The following is a 13,066-nucleotide window of genomic DNA, read 5'->3' as shown; positions in this document are numbered from 1 at the left end:
TCCAGGCGCCGGCCAGCTCTTAAAGGGGTGGGTCAGTCAGCTTCAGCATCCACACTCTGCACCTTGCAGGCCTCAGAATCGGCACAGGCCCTTCTCTGGCGCAAAACACTTGGACCAGATGGAGAAGGTGAGACAGAGAGCAGAGCGCTTCACCAATGAGGCTCTGGAGCAATTGGTGGCCGCAGTGGAGCGCCGGCGAGATGTTCTGTACCCAGACAATGGCAGGAGGCCGAATCATAAGGACTACCGACGAGCTTGGAGGGATGTTTGCCAGAGGGTCAACTCCAGCAGCATGGTGACCAGGAGCCCTGTCCAATGCAAAAAGAAATTCAACGACCTCACTCGGGTCGTGAGGGTGGGTGTTGTTTCTGCAAACTTCTGCATCCCTTCATTTGCACCTGACTTTATGGCTACAGGGTGACCTGTGCCCCATTGGCCATCTGCCAGCAAGCACCCATGGCCCTTTCTGGGCACACACATGCACATTTGACTCAAGGCATCATGTAAGGGCTCTTGCACCATGGGGGGCATGAGATGATCACTCAGGGCATCATGTAAGGACTCTTCCACCATGGGGGGCACGAGATGATCACTCAGGGCATCAGGTAACATAACTTCCCCTCCTTTCCCCTGCAGTCCAAGCTGGTGAGGATTGGCAAAGACCAGCTTCACACCGGTGGAGGACCTCCACAAGTGGTCACTCTCACGGATCTCGAGGAGAGAGTCCACCAGATTCTTGGAGGACGTCTGAGTGGTCCTGTAACCACTGCAGCTGCCGACCCCATTGTCGACAGCGATGGTAAGGTTCTCACCTTTTACAACTGTCTCCTTCCACTTGGTCCCCCCGCCAGCATGCTCTCTCACTGTGGACCCATGTCATAGCCTTGCCGCAACCTGGCATCCCTTGCTGCCAAGCTGTCCTTTTGCTAAAGCCACTCTTCCACCTCCCTGCTTTCAGATGCTGCATCACCAGCTCGGAAGCCGGGCCCTCAAGCTGCCCGTGCCAGTGCCTCCGAAGGCTCAATGAGAAAATTACTGTCCAACAGAAGGTCAGCAACGATCAGAATGGCCAGCCCAAATGGCTGCAGCTTTTATACTAGTGCTGTCCCCTTTAAATAGCGCCCCGAGTCCGAGAAGGGCCTGGGAACGCTCCATCCAACTGTCACTAATAGCGCCAGGCGGAAAGGTTGCGGGCGCCACCGAATAGCCGGTCCGGGGCGGCAAAAAGGCGTTGCACACTGAAATGACGTCATGATCTGCCTGCGCCCGCAAAGAATTAGCGCTGGCGCTAAAAGGATACTCAATATGGGAGGTGGCGCTATATTCACTGCGCCTGCCCGAAAATTGGGTAACGTCCCAATTCTCAGGCTCTTTAGGCGCTACCAACCAAATTTTTAGGCCTAAAGGTTTAAATAAGTTTGTGACCTATCTTAGCCTGGGAATAGGTCACCTTCTTCAAGGAAGGAACTGGGATCCTATCCATCAATCAGTTTACGAAACAAAGGTCAACAACCTTATTTTTAATACAAATATGGCAGTAAAATGCCTTCAAGCCCACCCTCTTTCCAAGAAACTATATACAATTTTGTGTCGTCATGGATTCGCCCCTACTTAATCTTTTAACAGAAAATAACCACCATCGGTAAAAACCTTCAAGAAAAATCATGAAACTCCCCACCACCATTGATGTCAGAATCAAACAAAGAATCTAAGATATTAAACATTACAATCTACTTTAACTTATTTGTCAATGGGTTTTATGCTCCATGAAGTCTTCATGTATGCCTATCTCCTTCGACCCTCTCAACCAGGTAGCCACTTACCTCATTTTAAAATGAACCAATCAAATTATTCAGCAACAATGATAAAAAGTCTAGCTTTCCACTTTAGGGGCTGAGGAAAGGAGGGAAACCAGAAGAAAAGCTAATTTCTCACCACTTCAGCTTTGTAAATGCCGTACTCGTCTCCTCTGGTCTTAGATCAGAGTTTAAGTGAAATATCCCTTCATAAACCCCCACTTTCCATATTTTTGAACATTTTAACAGCCTGAATTACCATGGCCTCACCCCTCCCTACCTCAGTAACCTCCTCCACCCTTGTGATCTTCCAATTCTGGCCTCTTGTGCAGCCCCATTTTTCATCGCTCTACCATTGGTGGCCGTGCCTTCAGCTGCCTAGGCCTCATGCTCTGGAATTTCCTTCTTAAACTTCTCTGCTGCTCTACCTCTCTCTCCTCCTTTAAGATGCTCCTTAAAACCTACCGCTTTGACCAAGCCTGTCCTAATATCTCCTTAAGTGGCTCGGTGTCAAATTTTGCTCGTGAAGCACCGTGGGACATTTTACTATGTTAAAGGCGCTATATAAATGCAAGTTGCTGTTGCATTATATTCCCTCTTGGTGTTATTTCGATAAAAAGTTCAATTTTGTCAGCCTCTTTTCAGATCTTAGTATTTGAGTCCTGAAAACACTCATGCTTTTACATCATGCCATCTAAAGTGGGGAAAGTTGAATCTGAACATTACATTGTTCAACAATTGACAGGTGCAAAAATAAATTTGAATGAAACTTTCAGCCTGTGTGCACAGAAACAAAATCCATGGGTTTCATTAGAAAAGGAGAAGGCTGAGGGGTGACCTCATTAAGGTCTTTAAACACATGAATGAGTTTGATAGGGTAGACGTAGAAGATGCGTCCACTTGTGGGGAAGTCCAAAACTAGGGGTCATAAATATAAAATCAATAATAAATTCAACAAGGAATTCAGAAGAAACTTCTTTACCCAAAGCGTGGTTAGAATGTGGAACTTGCTACCACATGGAGTAGTTGAGGCGAACAGCATTCATGCATTTAAAGGAAAGCTAGATAAGTACATGACAGGCAAAGGAATGGAAGGATATGGGTTAGATGGTAGGAGGCTCGTGTGGAGCATAAACACCAGTTGGACCAATGCTGTAAATTCTATGTAATTACTACAGCTATGCTTCAACAGAAAAGATCTGATCAGATCAAAACGTGGAGATTATTACAGCAGCGGTCACCAAGACAATTACATAAACTAAATTTCCTATAAATTACAAGGATTACTATCACAATACTGGTAAGTATTTGAAAAAGCAGATGTTACAAAACCATCAGCTGAATTACATTCCTCCATACCTTGGATGATATTATCCTATTGTCTGGAAACTTCTGGTGAATAAAATGACCGAACTGGGGGAAATGATTGGAAACATAAATTGTCCTCGTGGCGCTCTGGTGTGGTGGGTCAATTCCCTGCAAAAGAAAAGAAATTTGCCACTGGATGCATTTTATATTGTCAAGAACTAGAGATTTCAACATCAAAATTTAAATACAGTACCATGAATTTCTGGCATTTATTGAATAAACAGTACTTAAATTCCATCTTCCTGAACCTGATAAGTAAATGTGATCAGTGATCACCATAAAGCTGTAGGAAAAGTAGCAAACCATACCTGATAAGGTTAGTGTCTTGGAAATATACGGAGCTTAAAAGGCAGGTGGAAACAGCTGAGAGAATTTAAAGTACATTTCTGTTAAAGTTGAAACAATAAACATAGATTCAAACCAGATATCTGCCAGGAGTAGGAGGGAAGAGTAGGGCAATTGAAAGGGTACGTTTTGAAGGTGGGGAGAAACGTTGCAAGGGCAGAGATGTTTTGGATGGAGTTCCAGAGTGTGAGATTGAGATGGTTTAAGAGCAGAGAGAAGGGAGAAAGCTTAGTAGACCATAATTGGAAGAGCCAACTAAAGTCAACAAGTATACGATTGATGGATGAGTGGGACAGTGCAGGATAGTAAGCAGATGGCAGAGTTCTGCAGGAGTTAGCACTGTGGGAGGATTGAGCTCAGGTGGTCAGTGAGGAGTGTGTTGCAAAAGTCAAGTTGAGTGGTGACAAAGGCATGGATGAGGGTTTCAACAGCGGTATCAAGGTTAAAAGGAGTGAGAGAGAACACGATCTGTGTAAAACAAGCAGTGATAAGGGGATGCCAAATTTAGGTTCTAAAAGTCTCTGGATTGGAGGAGAAAGGAAACACTGAGGGAGGTGAGAAGTTCTATGTTGCCTGAGAAAGAGTAAGTTGAAGTTGGAGATAGTGCAATTAATCTTGATTTCAACATAAGTTTGCTTTAATGTGCATGATTCACATGGGAAATTTAAATGTAGCTTTTTATACATGTGAGAAAGGTGCTGGAGAGCCCTCCTAGGTATGAGAGTTTTGGACAGATTTGAGCTTTATCGGAAATATAAAAAGTTGAAGGAAAGTATTTAGCATAAAAGAGGAAATCTAGCTCATTTGATAAGAACATAAGAAATAGGAGCAGGAGTAGGCCAATCGGCCCCTCGAGCCTGCTCCGCCATTCAATAAGATCATGGCTGATCTGATCCTAACCGCCAATCCACTAACACAGAACCATCTCCTGAATCTAACAGAATTAGACACGAAATAGGAGCAGGATCAGGCTACACGGCCCCTGGGCCCGCTCCGCTACCCACAGGGCCATGACCGATCCGAACCTAGACTCATGTCCAAATTCCTGCCCACTCCCCGTAACCCTTAATTCCCTTTACTTCTAGGAAACTGTCTATTTCTGTTTTAAATTTATGTAATGATGTAGCTTCTACAGCTTTTTGGGGCAGCATATTCCATGGACCTACCACCCTCAGTGAAGTAGTTCCTCATCTCAGTTTTGAAAGAGCAGCCTCTTATTCTAAGACTATGCCCCCTAGTTCTAGTTTCACCCATCATCGGGAACATCCTCCCCGCATCCACACGATCCAACCCCTTCACAATCTTATATGTTTCAATAAGATCGCCTCTCATTCTTCTGAACTCCAATGAGTAGAGTCCCAATCTACTCAACCTCTCCTCATATGTCCATCCCCTCATCCCTGGGATTAACCCAGTGAACCTTCTTTGTACTGACTCGAGAGCAAGTATGTCCTTTCTTAAGTATGGACACCAAAACTGTATGCAGTATTCCAGGTGCGGTCTCACCAATACCTTGTACAACTGAAGCAATACCTCCCTATTTTTATATTCTATCCCCCTAGCAATGAAAGCCAACATTCCATTGGCCTTCTTAATCACTTGCTGCACCTGCATACTAACCTTTTGAGTTTCGTGCACCAGGACCCCCAGATCCCTTTGTACTTCAGTACTTTCCAGTTTCTTGCCATTAAGATAATAACTTGCTCTATGATTTTTCCTGCCAAAGTGCATAACCTCACACTTTCCAGTATTGTATTCCATCTGCCAAATCTCTGCCCACTTACTTAGCCTGTCTATGTCACTTTGCAGGTTTTTTATGTCCTCCTCACTCACTACTTTCCCTCCCATCTTAGTATCATCTGCAAACTTTGATATGTTACACTCGGTCCCCTCCTCCAAATCGTTAATATAGATTGTAAAGAGTTGGGGACCCAGCACTGACCCCTGCGGAACACCACTGTTGAAACGGATTCTTTTGCCCTCAATCTGGTTCAGTACAAACACTGAGTCGAATACTGGTTGAGTTCAACAGTTGTTTTATTCTGTTGTCCCGGGAGACTTACTCTGATACAGCACAGTTCTGACTCCAGCAGAGTCTCGACAGGTTCCACCAGAGCAAGTAATCTTTCATACAGAGTACCACATTATTATACTTGCTTTTGAGAAGACATTAACACATCTTACAGTCTGCACCAATCCTGAGCTGGGCACGTACACATTTTAAAGTGATTTCCTGGCCTGGCAGTTTGAAATAAAGAAGTCACAGTTCACTGAATGGTTTATAATATAGAAAATATGCAGGTAATGGTTTCACGATCACCTAATCATTATGGTAATGCATGGTAATGTGTTTTCGGATCGCCTATTGTCAGTATACCCTTTGCACTCCACCCTACATTGTTCCACCAGCAAGGTGTGACATCGTGGGTGCCAGCCATATTAGCATTTTACTTCCTGCTGCCTTCAGTTTCTTGAATTAACATGATCATCTCTCACAATATGCAAGTGACTCAGCGATGTCGACATTGCACCACCATTTTAGGCTAACAGGGTCCTCCATTTTAGATTGGCAGGGTCCTTGGCCATGCGGAGCGAGTTGTTACCTTATTTTTGCATTCTATATTCTCACCACTAGTTACTGATTGCCAGTCTGAGAATGAACCATTTATCCCTGCTCTCTGCCTTCTGTTAGATAGCCAATCCTCTATCCGTGCCAGAATATTACCCCCAATCCCGTGATTTTTTATCTTAAGCAATAATCTTGTGTGGCACCTTGTCAAATGCCTTTTGGAAGTCTAAATGCACTACGTCCACTGGTTCCCCTTTATCCACCCTATATGTTACTTCCTCAAAGAACTCCAGCAAATTTGTCAAACATGACTTCCCCTTCATAAAACCATGCTGACTTTGTCCTATTAAATTATGATTATCCAAATGTCCTGTTACTGTCTCCTTAATAATGGACTCCAAAATTTTACCTACCACAGATGTTAGGCTTTAGCAATGAATGTGAAAATTCTAACTGATGGCTAAGTGATAAATTAAACCATTCTGATTGTCAAGCATACAGCATAAATTTAGAATAAGGGGAGTTGAATGTATTTAATAATTAAATGCAATTATGTACAACAGGCTGAAATCTACTTAATCATGATTGCATCTGTGCCTAACCTGCTGAGTCATCTTGTTTTCCCAATTTTTATTACAATTTCTCAAACTAACATATTAGTGGTACAAGCCTCAGGGGCCACTTGCATTGTCTTGGAGGAAAAAAAGCTGGAAATGATGGGGGGGCGTGGAAGACGACACTTTTTGTTCAAATATTACTCCATTATTTTATAAACAAAAATATTTAAACTAAAATAAAAATCCTTTTTCTTGCTGACATGGAGCTTCACATACAGTCCCATTCCTGTAATTTCAACTCTGTGCTACTGACTGCTGGAAAATTAACACTCTGATATGGTTTCCTGGGGCCGGAGAGCTTCACAGTAACACTCAGGCTCATTTCAAATTGCATGTACCACAGTTTGCAATACAGCCTTAACTACAAGCTCCCTGCAACTGATGTCACCACAGCAGCCTATAAAGTTCTATTCAAGGGCCTTCACATTATCAATGTTAAAAAAGAATTTGGCAAGTGTATCAATTTTTTTATGAAAGGGGAAGAAGTGCTATGAAAAACTACTCATTCTAAAGTTTCCTTCACTTTAAGTGCTTGTAAATCAAAAATGAATAACCAGCTCAGACTGTGACAAATCTAACAGAGGGCTCTGATGACCGAAACCAGAAGAACAAGTCAAAGAGACTTATAGTCAAAAACTTCTGGATATTCTACCTATAGTTCTTTCCAGTCAGTGCGAGACTACACGGTGAATTTACCCACTGAGCCACTATGCAGTAATTAACTGCGAAGATTTCATGAACATTCAAATTTTGGTACTATAAAAATATTTTTGCAGAGCCCCAAGGCTATGAGATAGACTTGCTCACTTTCCCACAGCCATTCTGCCATCATCAGGCAGATATCCTCTCCAAGCACAACTGCAAGTTGTCATAGTTGCAACGTTGAACAATGTACGTCGGCATCATAGAATCTTACAGCACAGAAGGAGGCCATTCAGTGCCCGTGCCTGCTATTTGAAAGCTCTCCAATTAGTCCCACTTCTCTGCTCTTTCCCCATAGCCCTGCAAAGTTTTCCCCCTCTGGCTCTTTTGACAATGATCTTAAATCTGTGTCCTCTGGTTATGGACCATCCGGAGAGATTAATTGAGTGGGCAAAACTGTAGCAGATAGAGTTCAATGTGGGGAAGTGTGAGGATATCCCCTTTGTATCCCAGAGTCTTTTCTAAAATGGCGAGAAGCTAGGAACTGTGGATGAGCAAAGAGATTTAGGGGCTCAAGTACACCTGTCAGCACATTACTGGATCCCATCCAGTCATATTTCCCTGCATTACATCAGTGACTATACACCCAATGAAGTACTTTTGAAGTGAAGTGCTTTAGATGTCCAGAGGTCATGAAAGGCCCTATATAAATGGAAGTCCTTTCCTTATTCTTTTACTACACAATTCTATCTTGACCTCCATTACAAAATAAATCTTCAAAATAATCAAAAGGAGTCTAAAACCAAAATATTTCCATAATTTTGAAAGTTAAGCTTTTTTGTGATCTCTAGGTGGAAGTGGATCATTGTGATTTTAAATAATGGTGTTTCAAACACTAATGTTCACTATAATTTACAATATTACTTCAGGCAGATGCAGTAACATTCCTCAGCTGTTTGACTGACAATTGAAACTCCATTAACATCTTCATTAATTTTGGGAACAATACAGGTCTAAAAAAGGTAGCATAAAAGAAAATAAACAGTTTGCATCAACAAGATTAAGAACATAAGTAGCGAGTAGGCCATACGGCCCCTCGAGCCTGCTCCGCCATTCAATCAGATCATGGCTGATCATTGAACTCAACTCCACTTTCCCGCCCAATCTCCATATCCCTCGATTCCCCTAGAGTCCAAAAATCTATCTATCTCAGCCTTGAATATAGTCAAAGACTCAGCATCCACAGCCCTCTGGGGCAGAGAATTCCAAAGATTCACAACCCTCTGAGTGAAGAAATTCTTCCTCATCTCAGTCTTAAATGGCCTACCCCTTATCCTGAGACTATGCCCCCTAGTTCTAGACACTCCAGCCAGGGGAAACAACCTCTCAGCATCTACCCTGTCAATCCCCTTCAGAATCTTGTATGTTTCAATGAGATCACCTCTCATTCTTCTAAACTCCAGAGAGTATAGGCCCATTCTACACAATCTCTCATCATAGGACAGCCCTCTCATCCCAGGAATCAATCTAGCATTAAAAGTACATATCTCCAATCACTAAATGACAATTATAGCACAAGGTATACTTTTTGTATATTTGATGGGAACATATATTCAAGAAAATATCACCCATTATTAAGGCAATGCTTAGGAGTTCAAATGGAGAGAGAGAAACAGAACAAAAAAAACTTAGATTTCATTATCACCAAGTAAATGAGTGGATCCCAAGCAAATCAAAAGCAGAAACGACATTGTTGTTTCAATATTAACAAATGGTGCAAAAAGCCACAAGAATTCAAATATTTTCCAAACACCAGCTTACCACATCGGCACAGCTAAATATGGCACTGAGCAACATTAATGAGCACTAACACATCACCAATGCTCTTGAAACTAAAACATCTATTTGATTGTAGCAACGATCCAAATGATATTATTGTAGCATTCACCTATCAATATGCTACACAGCTCTAAAATTAAGCCTTTAAATTATGGGTCATTAAATAAGGGAAATTTTCAAGGTGAGTTTCTTTACAAGTTAATGGTGATCTTAGTATTGTTTCAGAACAAAACACTTTTTGTAGCTCAGATGTTGAGCCCCAAGCCCACAAGAACAGCTACTGCACCATGGTAATTTGTCATTTGGCACACCAACCATCCTTAAAACCATTTTAAGACTTCCCAAATAGCCAAGTGAGTTTATCCAGCAAGTAACAACCATACTAGTTTTACGTCCTAGGTTTGATCCCCAATCTGTGCTGGATCAGTGATCTGAGACAGTGTAGCAGTTAGGAGCACTATATTTGACTTCAGAATCCATAGGGCAGAGAGGGGAAATGTTCAGGATTTCTGATTCTTGTCTAATCACCCTTCTGGAAGTGAGTGTGTATGAATTCACAAGGACAGAGTTGGGCTTGGTTGTGGTAATCGTGATCAAATAGTTGCAAACACTGACAATCCAAGATAATTATGGATGAGGGAGATCATTCGGCCCATCTTAATTCATCTATTCATTATGAGACTCCGGGCTCCTCACTGCGACACCCAGTTGGTTCTTCAGAACAATTCCAAAGTTTTCACCTCCATTACTCGATCTGGGTGCCTATTCTATGCATTGATCCCTCTCTGTGTGATGAAGAACTTCTTGATATTGGTCCTAAATTTACCTTTATTAGTTTCAACCAATGTGTCCCTGTTCCAATCTTACAATTTTAGAAATGTTGTGGATTCATCTTTTTCCATAATCATATACTTCTGTAAAATCATCTCTACTTTTAAAGTTGAAGCACACAACTCTCCAGTCTTTACTCATAATTCAGAGGTCTAACACTAGGGATCAGTCTTCGGGCTCTTATTTGCAGTGCCTCCAGTGCTTGAACGTCTCCCTTGTATCTCAGTAATCGAGACTGGATTCAGTGCTCAAGGTGTAATCTGACCAGAGCATTACATCGTTTGATCGTGACAACTCCTGTCTTGTATTGTACCATTTGCATTATATAGTTCAACATTATATTGGCTTTATTCATTGTTGCGCAGTTTTGGTTGGACATGTTCCGTGTCAATTCTAAGACACCTAGGTCTCTTCCATGGAGTATGTAGGTTGTCCATTTTTCCATGTGGCATGCAGTACTTTAAATTTCACCTGCCCACTTACATATTTTGTCCAGCTTACTTGGTAATTTCCGAGCTGCCTCATCTGATTCCACTGCCGTTCCTACAGTGGAACCTGCAAATATGACCAATTTGGATTTCTAAGTCCAAGTCATTTAATGTAAATTACAAACAATGGTAAAAGAATGAATGAACTACCATTTATATAGCAAAGGAGAAACTTGTCGCTTTTTTCTTGAAAAAAAACATTCTTAGCAAGACTGTTCATTAGTGAAGAATTATACTTTTTATTGTGGAGTTCCACCTACTAAGAACTATGTTAAGGATGCCCAAACTTATTTCATTAAAGAAAAAGAAAGACTTGCATTTATATAGCGCCTTTCATGACCACCGGACGTCTCAAAGCGCTTTACAGCTAAAGAAGTACTTTTGAAGTGAAGTCACTGTTGTAATGTGGGAAACACGGCAGCCAATTTGTACACAGCAAGGTCCCACAAACAGCAATGCGATAATGACCAGATAATCTGTTTGTTTTATGTTGGTTGAGGGATAAATATTGGCCAGGACACCGGGGATAATTCCCCTGCTCCTCTTCGAAATAGTGCCATTGGATCTTTTACGTCCACCTGAGAGAGCAGACGGGACCTCATTTTAACGTCTCATCTGAAAGACGGCACCTCTGACAATGCAGCATTCCCTCAGCACTGCACTGGAGTGTCAGCCTAGCTTTATGTGCTCAAGTCCCTGGACAAGAGAATACCTCCATCCTATCAGTATGTCTTGCATTCAAACCTATGTAACTATGCTGACCAGTGCTTTCTGAACTGCTTCCCAAACAGCCCCATTCAACAAGCTCCCAATCTCATCAGGAGGCAAGGCAAATCCTAAAGCTCCCAATCTCATCAGGAGGCAAGGCAAATCCTAAAGCTCCCAATCTCATCCTGAGGCAAGGCAAATCTTGAAGCTCCCAATCTCATCCTGAGGCAAGGCAAATCCTAAAGCTCCCAATCTCATCATGAGGCAAGGCAAATCCTAAAGCTCCCAATCTCATCCTGAGGCAAGGCAAATCCTAAAGCTCCCAATCTCATCCTGAGGCAAGGCAAATCCTAAAGCTCCCAATCTCATCCTGAGGCAAGGCAAATCCTAAAGCTCCCAATCTCATCCTGAGGCAAGGCAAATCCTAAAGCTCCCAATCTCATCCTGAGGCAAGGCAAATCCTAAAGCTCCCAATCTCATCCTGAGGCAAGGCAAATCCTAAAGCTCCCAATCTCATCATGAGGCAAGGCAAATCCTAAAGCTCCCAATCTCATCATGAGGCAAGGCAAATCCTAAAGCTCCCAATCTCATCCTGAGGCAAGGCAAATCCTAAAGCTCCCAATCTCATCATGAGGCAAGGCAAATCCTAAAGCTCCCAATCTCATCATGAGGCAAGGCAAACCCTAAAGCTCCCAATCTCATCCTGAGGCAAGGCAAATCCTAAAAGGGGAGAAAGAAACTGGGGCCAGGTCAATTAAGCCACTTCTGCATTCATCAGCTGGTTTAAGAGCACATAGCATAGCTCCATATTATTCACTTTTGGACCATGTGTACATTCTACCAATGGAGCCACATCCCAGGCAATAACTAAGGTGAAAGTTTGCAGCTCAAAATGTGAGAACAGAAAATGTTGGAAGCATAAAAAATTACAGAACCAAGAGAATCTAAACTAAATTAGATGTATATTAAAGCAGAGTATAAGAAACAAAATGGGGGAATTAGAGGCAATAACCAGCACAAAATAGAATATATACAGGTAGACTATCCTTTATCCGAACTTCCGAAAACCAAAACCCTCTAAAAACCGAAAGTTTTTTCGTTCAGCGTAAGTCGTGCGCACGGCATGACCAGAGTGGCGCACGACTTACGCTGAGCAGGGCAGAGGGTCACTGAGTTCCCTCCTGGGTAGGAGATTGCAGGCCGAGCCGGGCAGTGTGAAGGAGGTACTGGGAGAGTGAACCCAACAATACAGCGGCCCGTCCGATAGCTGCAGCAGCCTGTCTGATATTCTTTTCTCCCCCCCCACCCCCACCCTTTCGGATAAGGGATAGTGCACCAGCCTTTATCTTCCGAAAACAGAAAACCTCTGAAAACCGAAAGTGGTGGCTTACGGGGTGCTGCCCCGTAATACCTTCTGAAATCCGAAATTTTCCGAAAACCGAAACATGGCTGGTCCCAAGGTTTTCGGATAAAGGATAGTCTACCTGTATATAGTTTTTTTTAAATACGCAATGATTAAGTCAAATGGAATATAATGCTACAGTACAAAACAGCCATATTCTCTGAATCACATAAAAATTGGCATTATGCAGTAAATTATATACTGCATTACATATTACAGCAACTATGTTCAACATTTAACTGCAAACTAAGGTCAGCCTGTACCAGGAATACAGCAGACTTAATGAAGGGAACAATTAAATGAAGTGTCAACAAACTTTCATCCAATGCTTCTCCATTATGTTCATATAAACAATATAACAGCACAAGATAAAAAAAAAATCTAGAGCATTTCAATATCTGATCTAGGTTAAGCTCCACAAAATGCAGGGCATCAAAAAAGATGCTGATAAACACAATTTC

General features: G+C 42.3%; 1 protein-coding gene across 4 annotated transcripts in view; it reads right to left on the bottom strand.

The window, feature by feature from the left end:
* atp11b (ATPase phospholipid transporting 11B) overlaps nt 1-13,066 on the bottom strand; it is a 194,878-nt gene that overhangs the window by 162,345 nt on the left and 19,467 nt on the right. For all 4 annotated transcript variants that reach the window (XM_085990141.1, XM_085990139.1, XM_085990137.1 and 1 more), the window contains exon 2: nt 3,156-3,272. In XM_085990141.1, the coding sequence (XP_085846267.1) occupies nt 3,156-3,272 (117 nt within the window). The remainder of the gene's footprint in view (nt 1-3,155; nt 3,273-13,066) is intronic.

This window comes from Somniosus microcephalus, chromosome 6 (genome assembly GCF_052327205.1).
Source record: "Somniosus microcephalus isolate GS21.2 chromosome 6, FLI_Smic_1.0, whole genome shotgun sequence".
In the NCBI taxonomy this organism is placed as follows: Eukaryota; Metazoa; Chordata; class Chondrichthyes; order Squaliformes; family Somniosidae; genus Somniosus; species Somniosus microcephalus.
The sequence above is the reverse complement of the archived record's forward strand: the minus strand, read 5'-3'. Positions and strand labels throughout refer to the sequence as shown.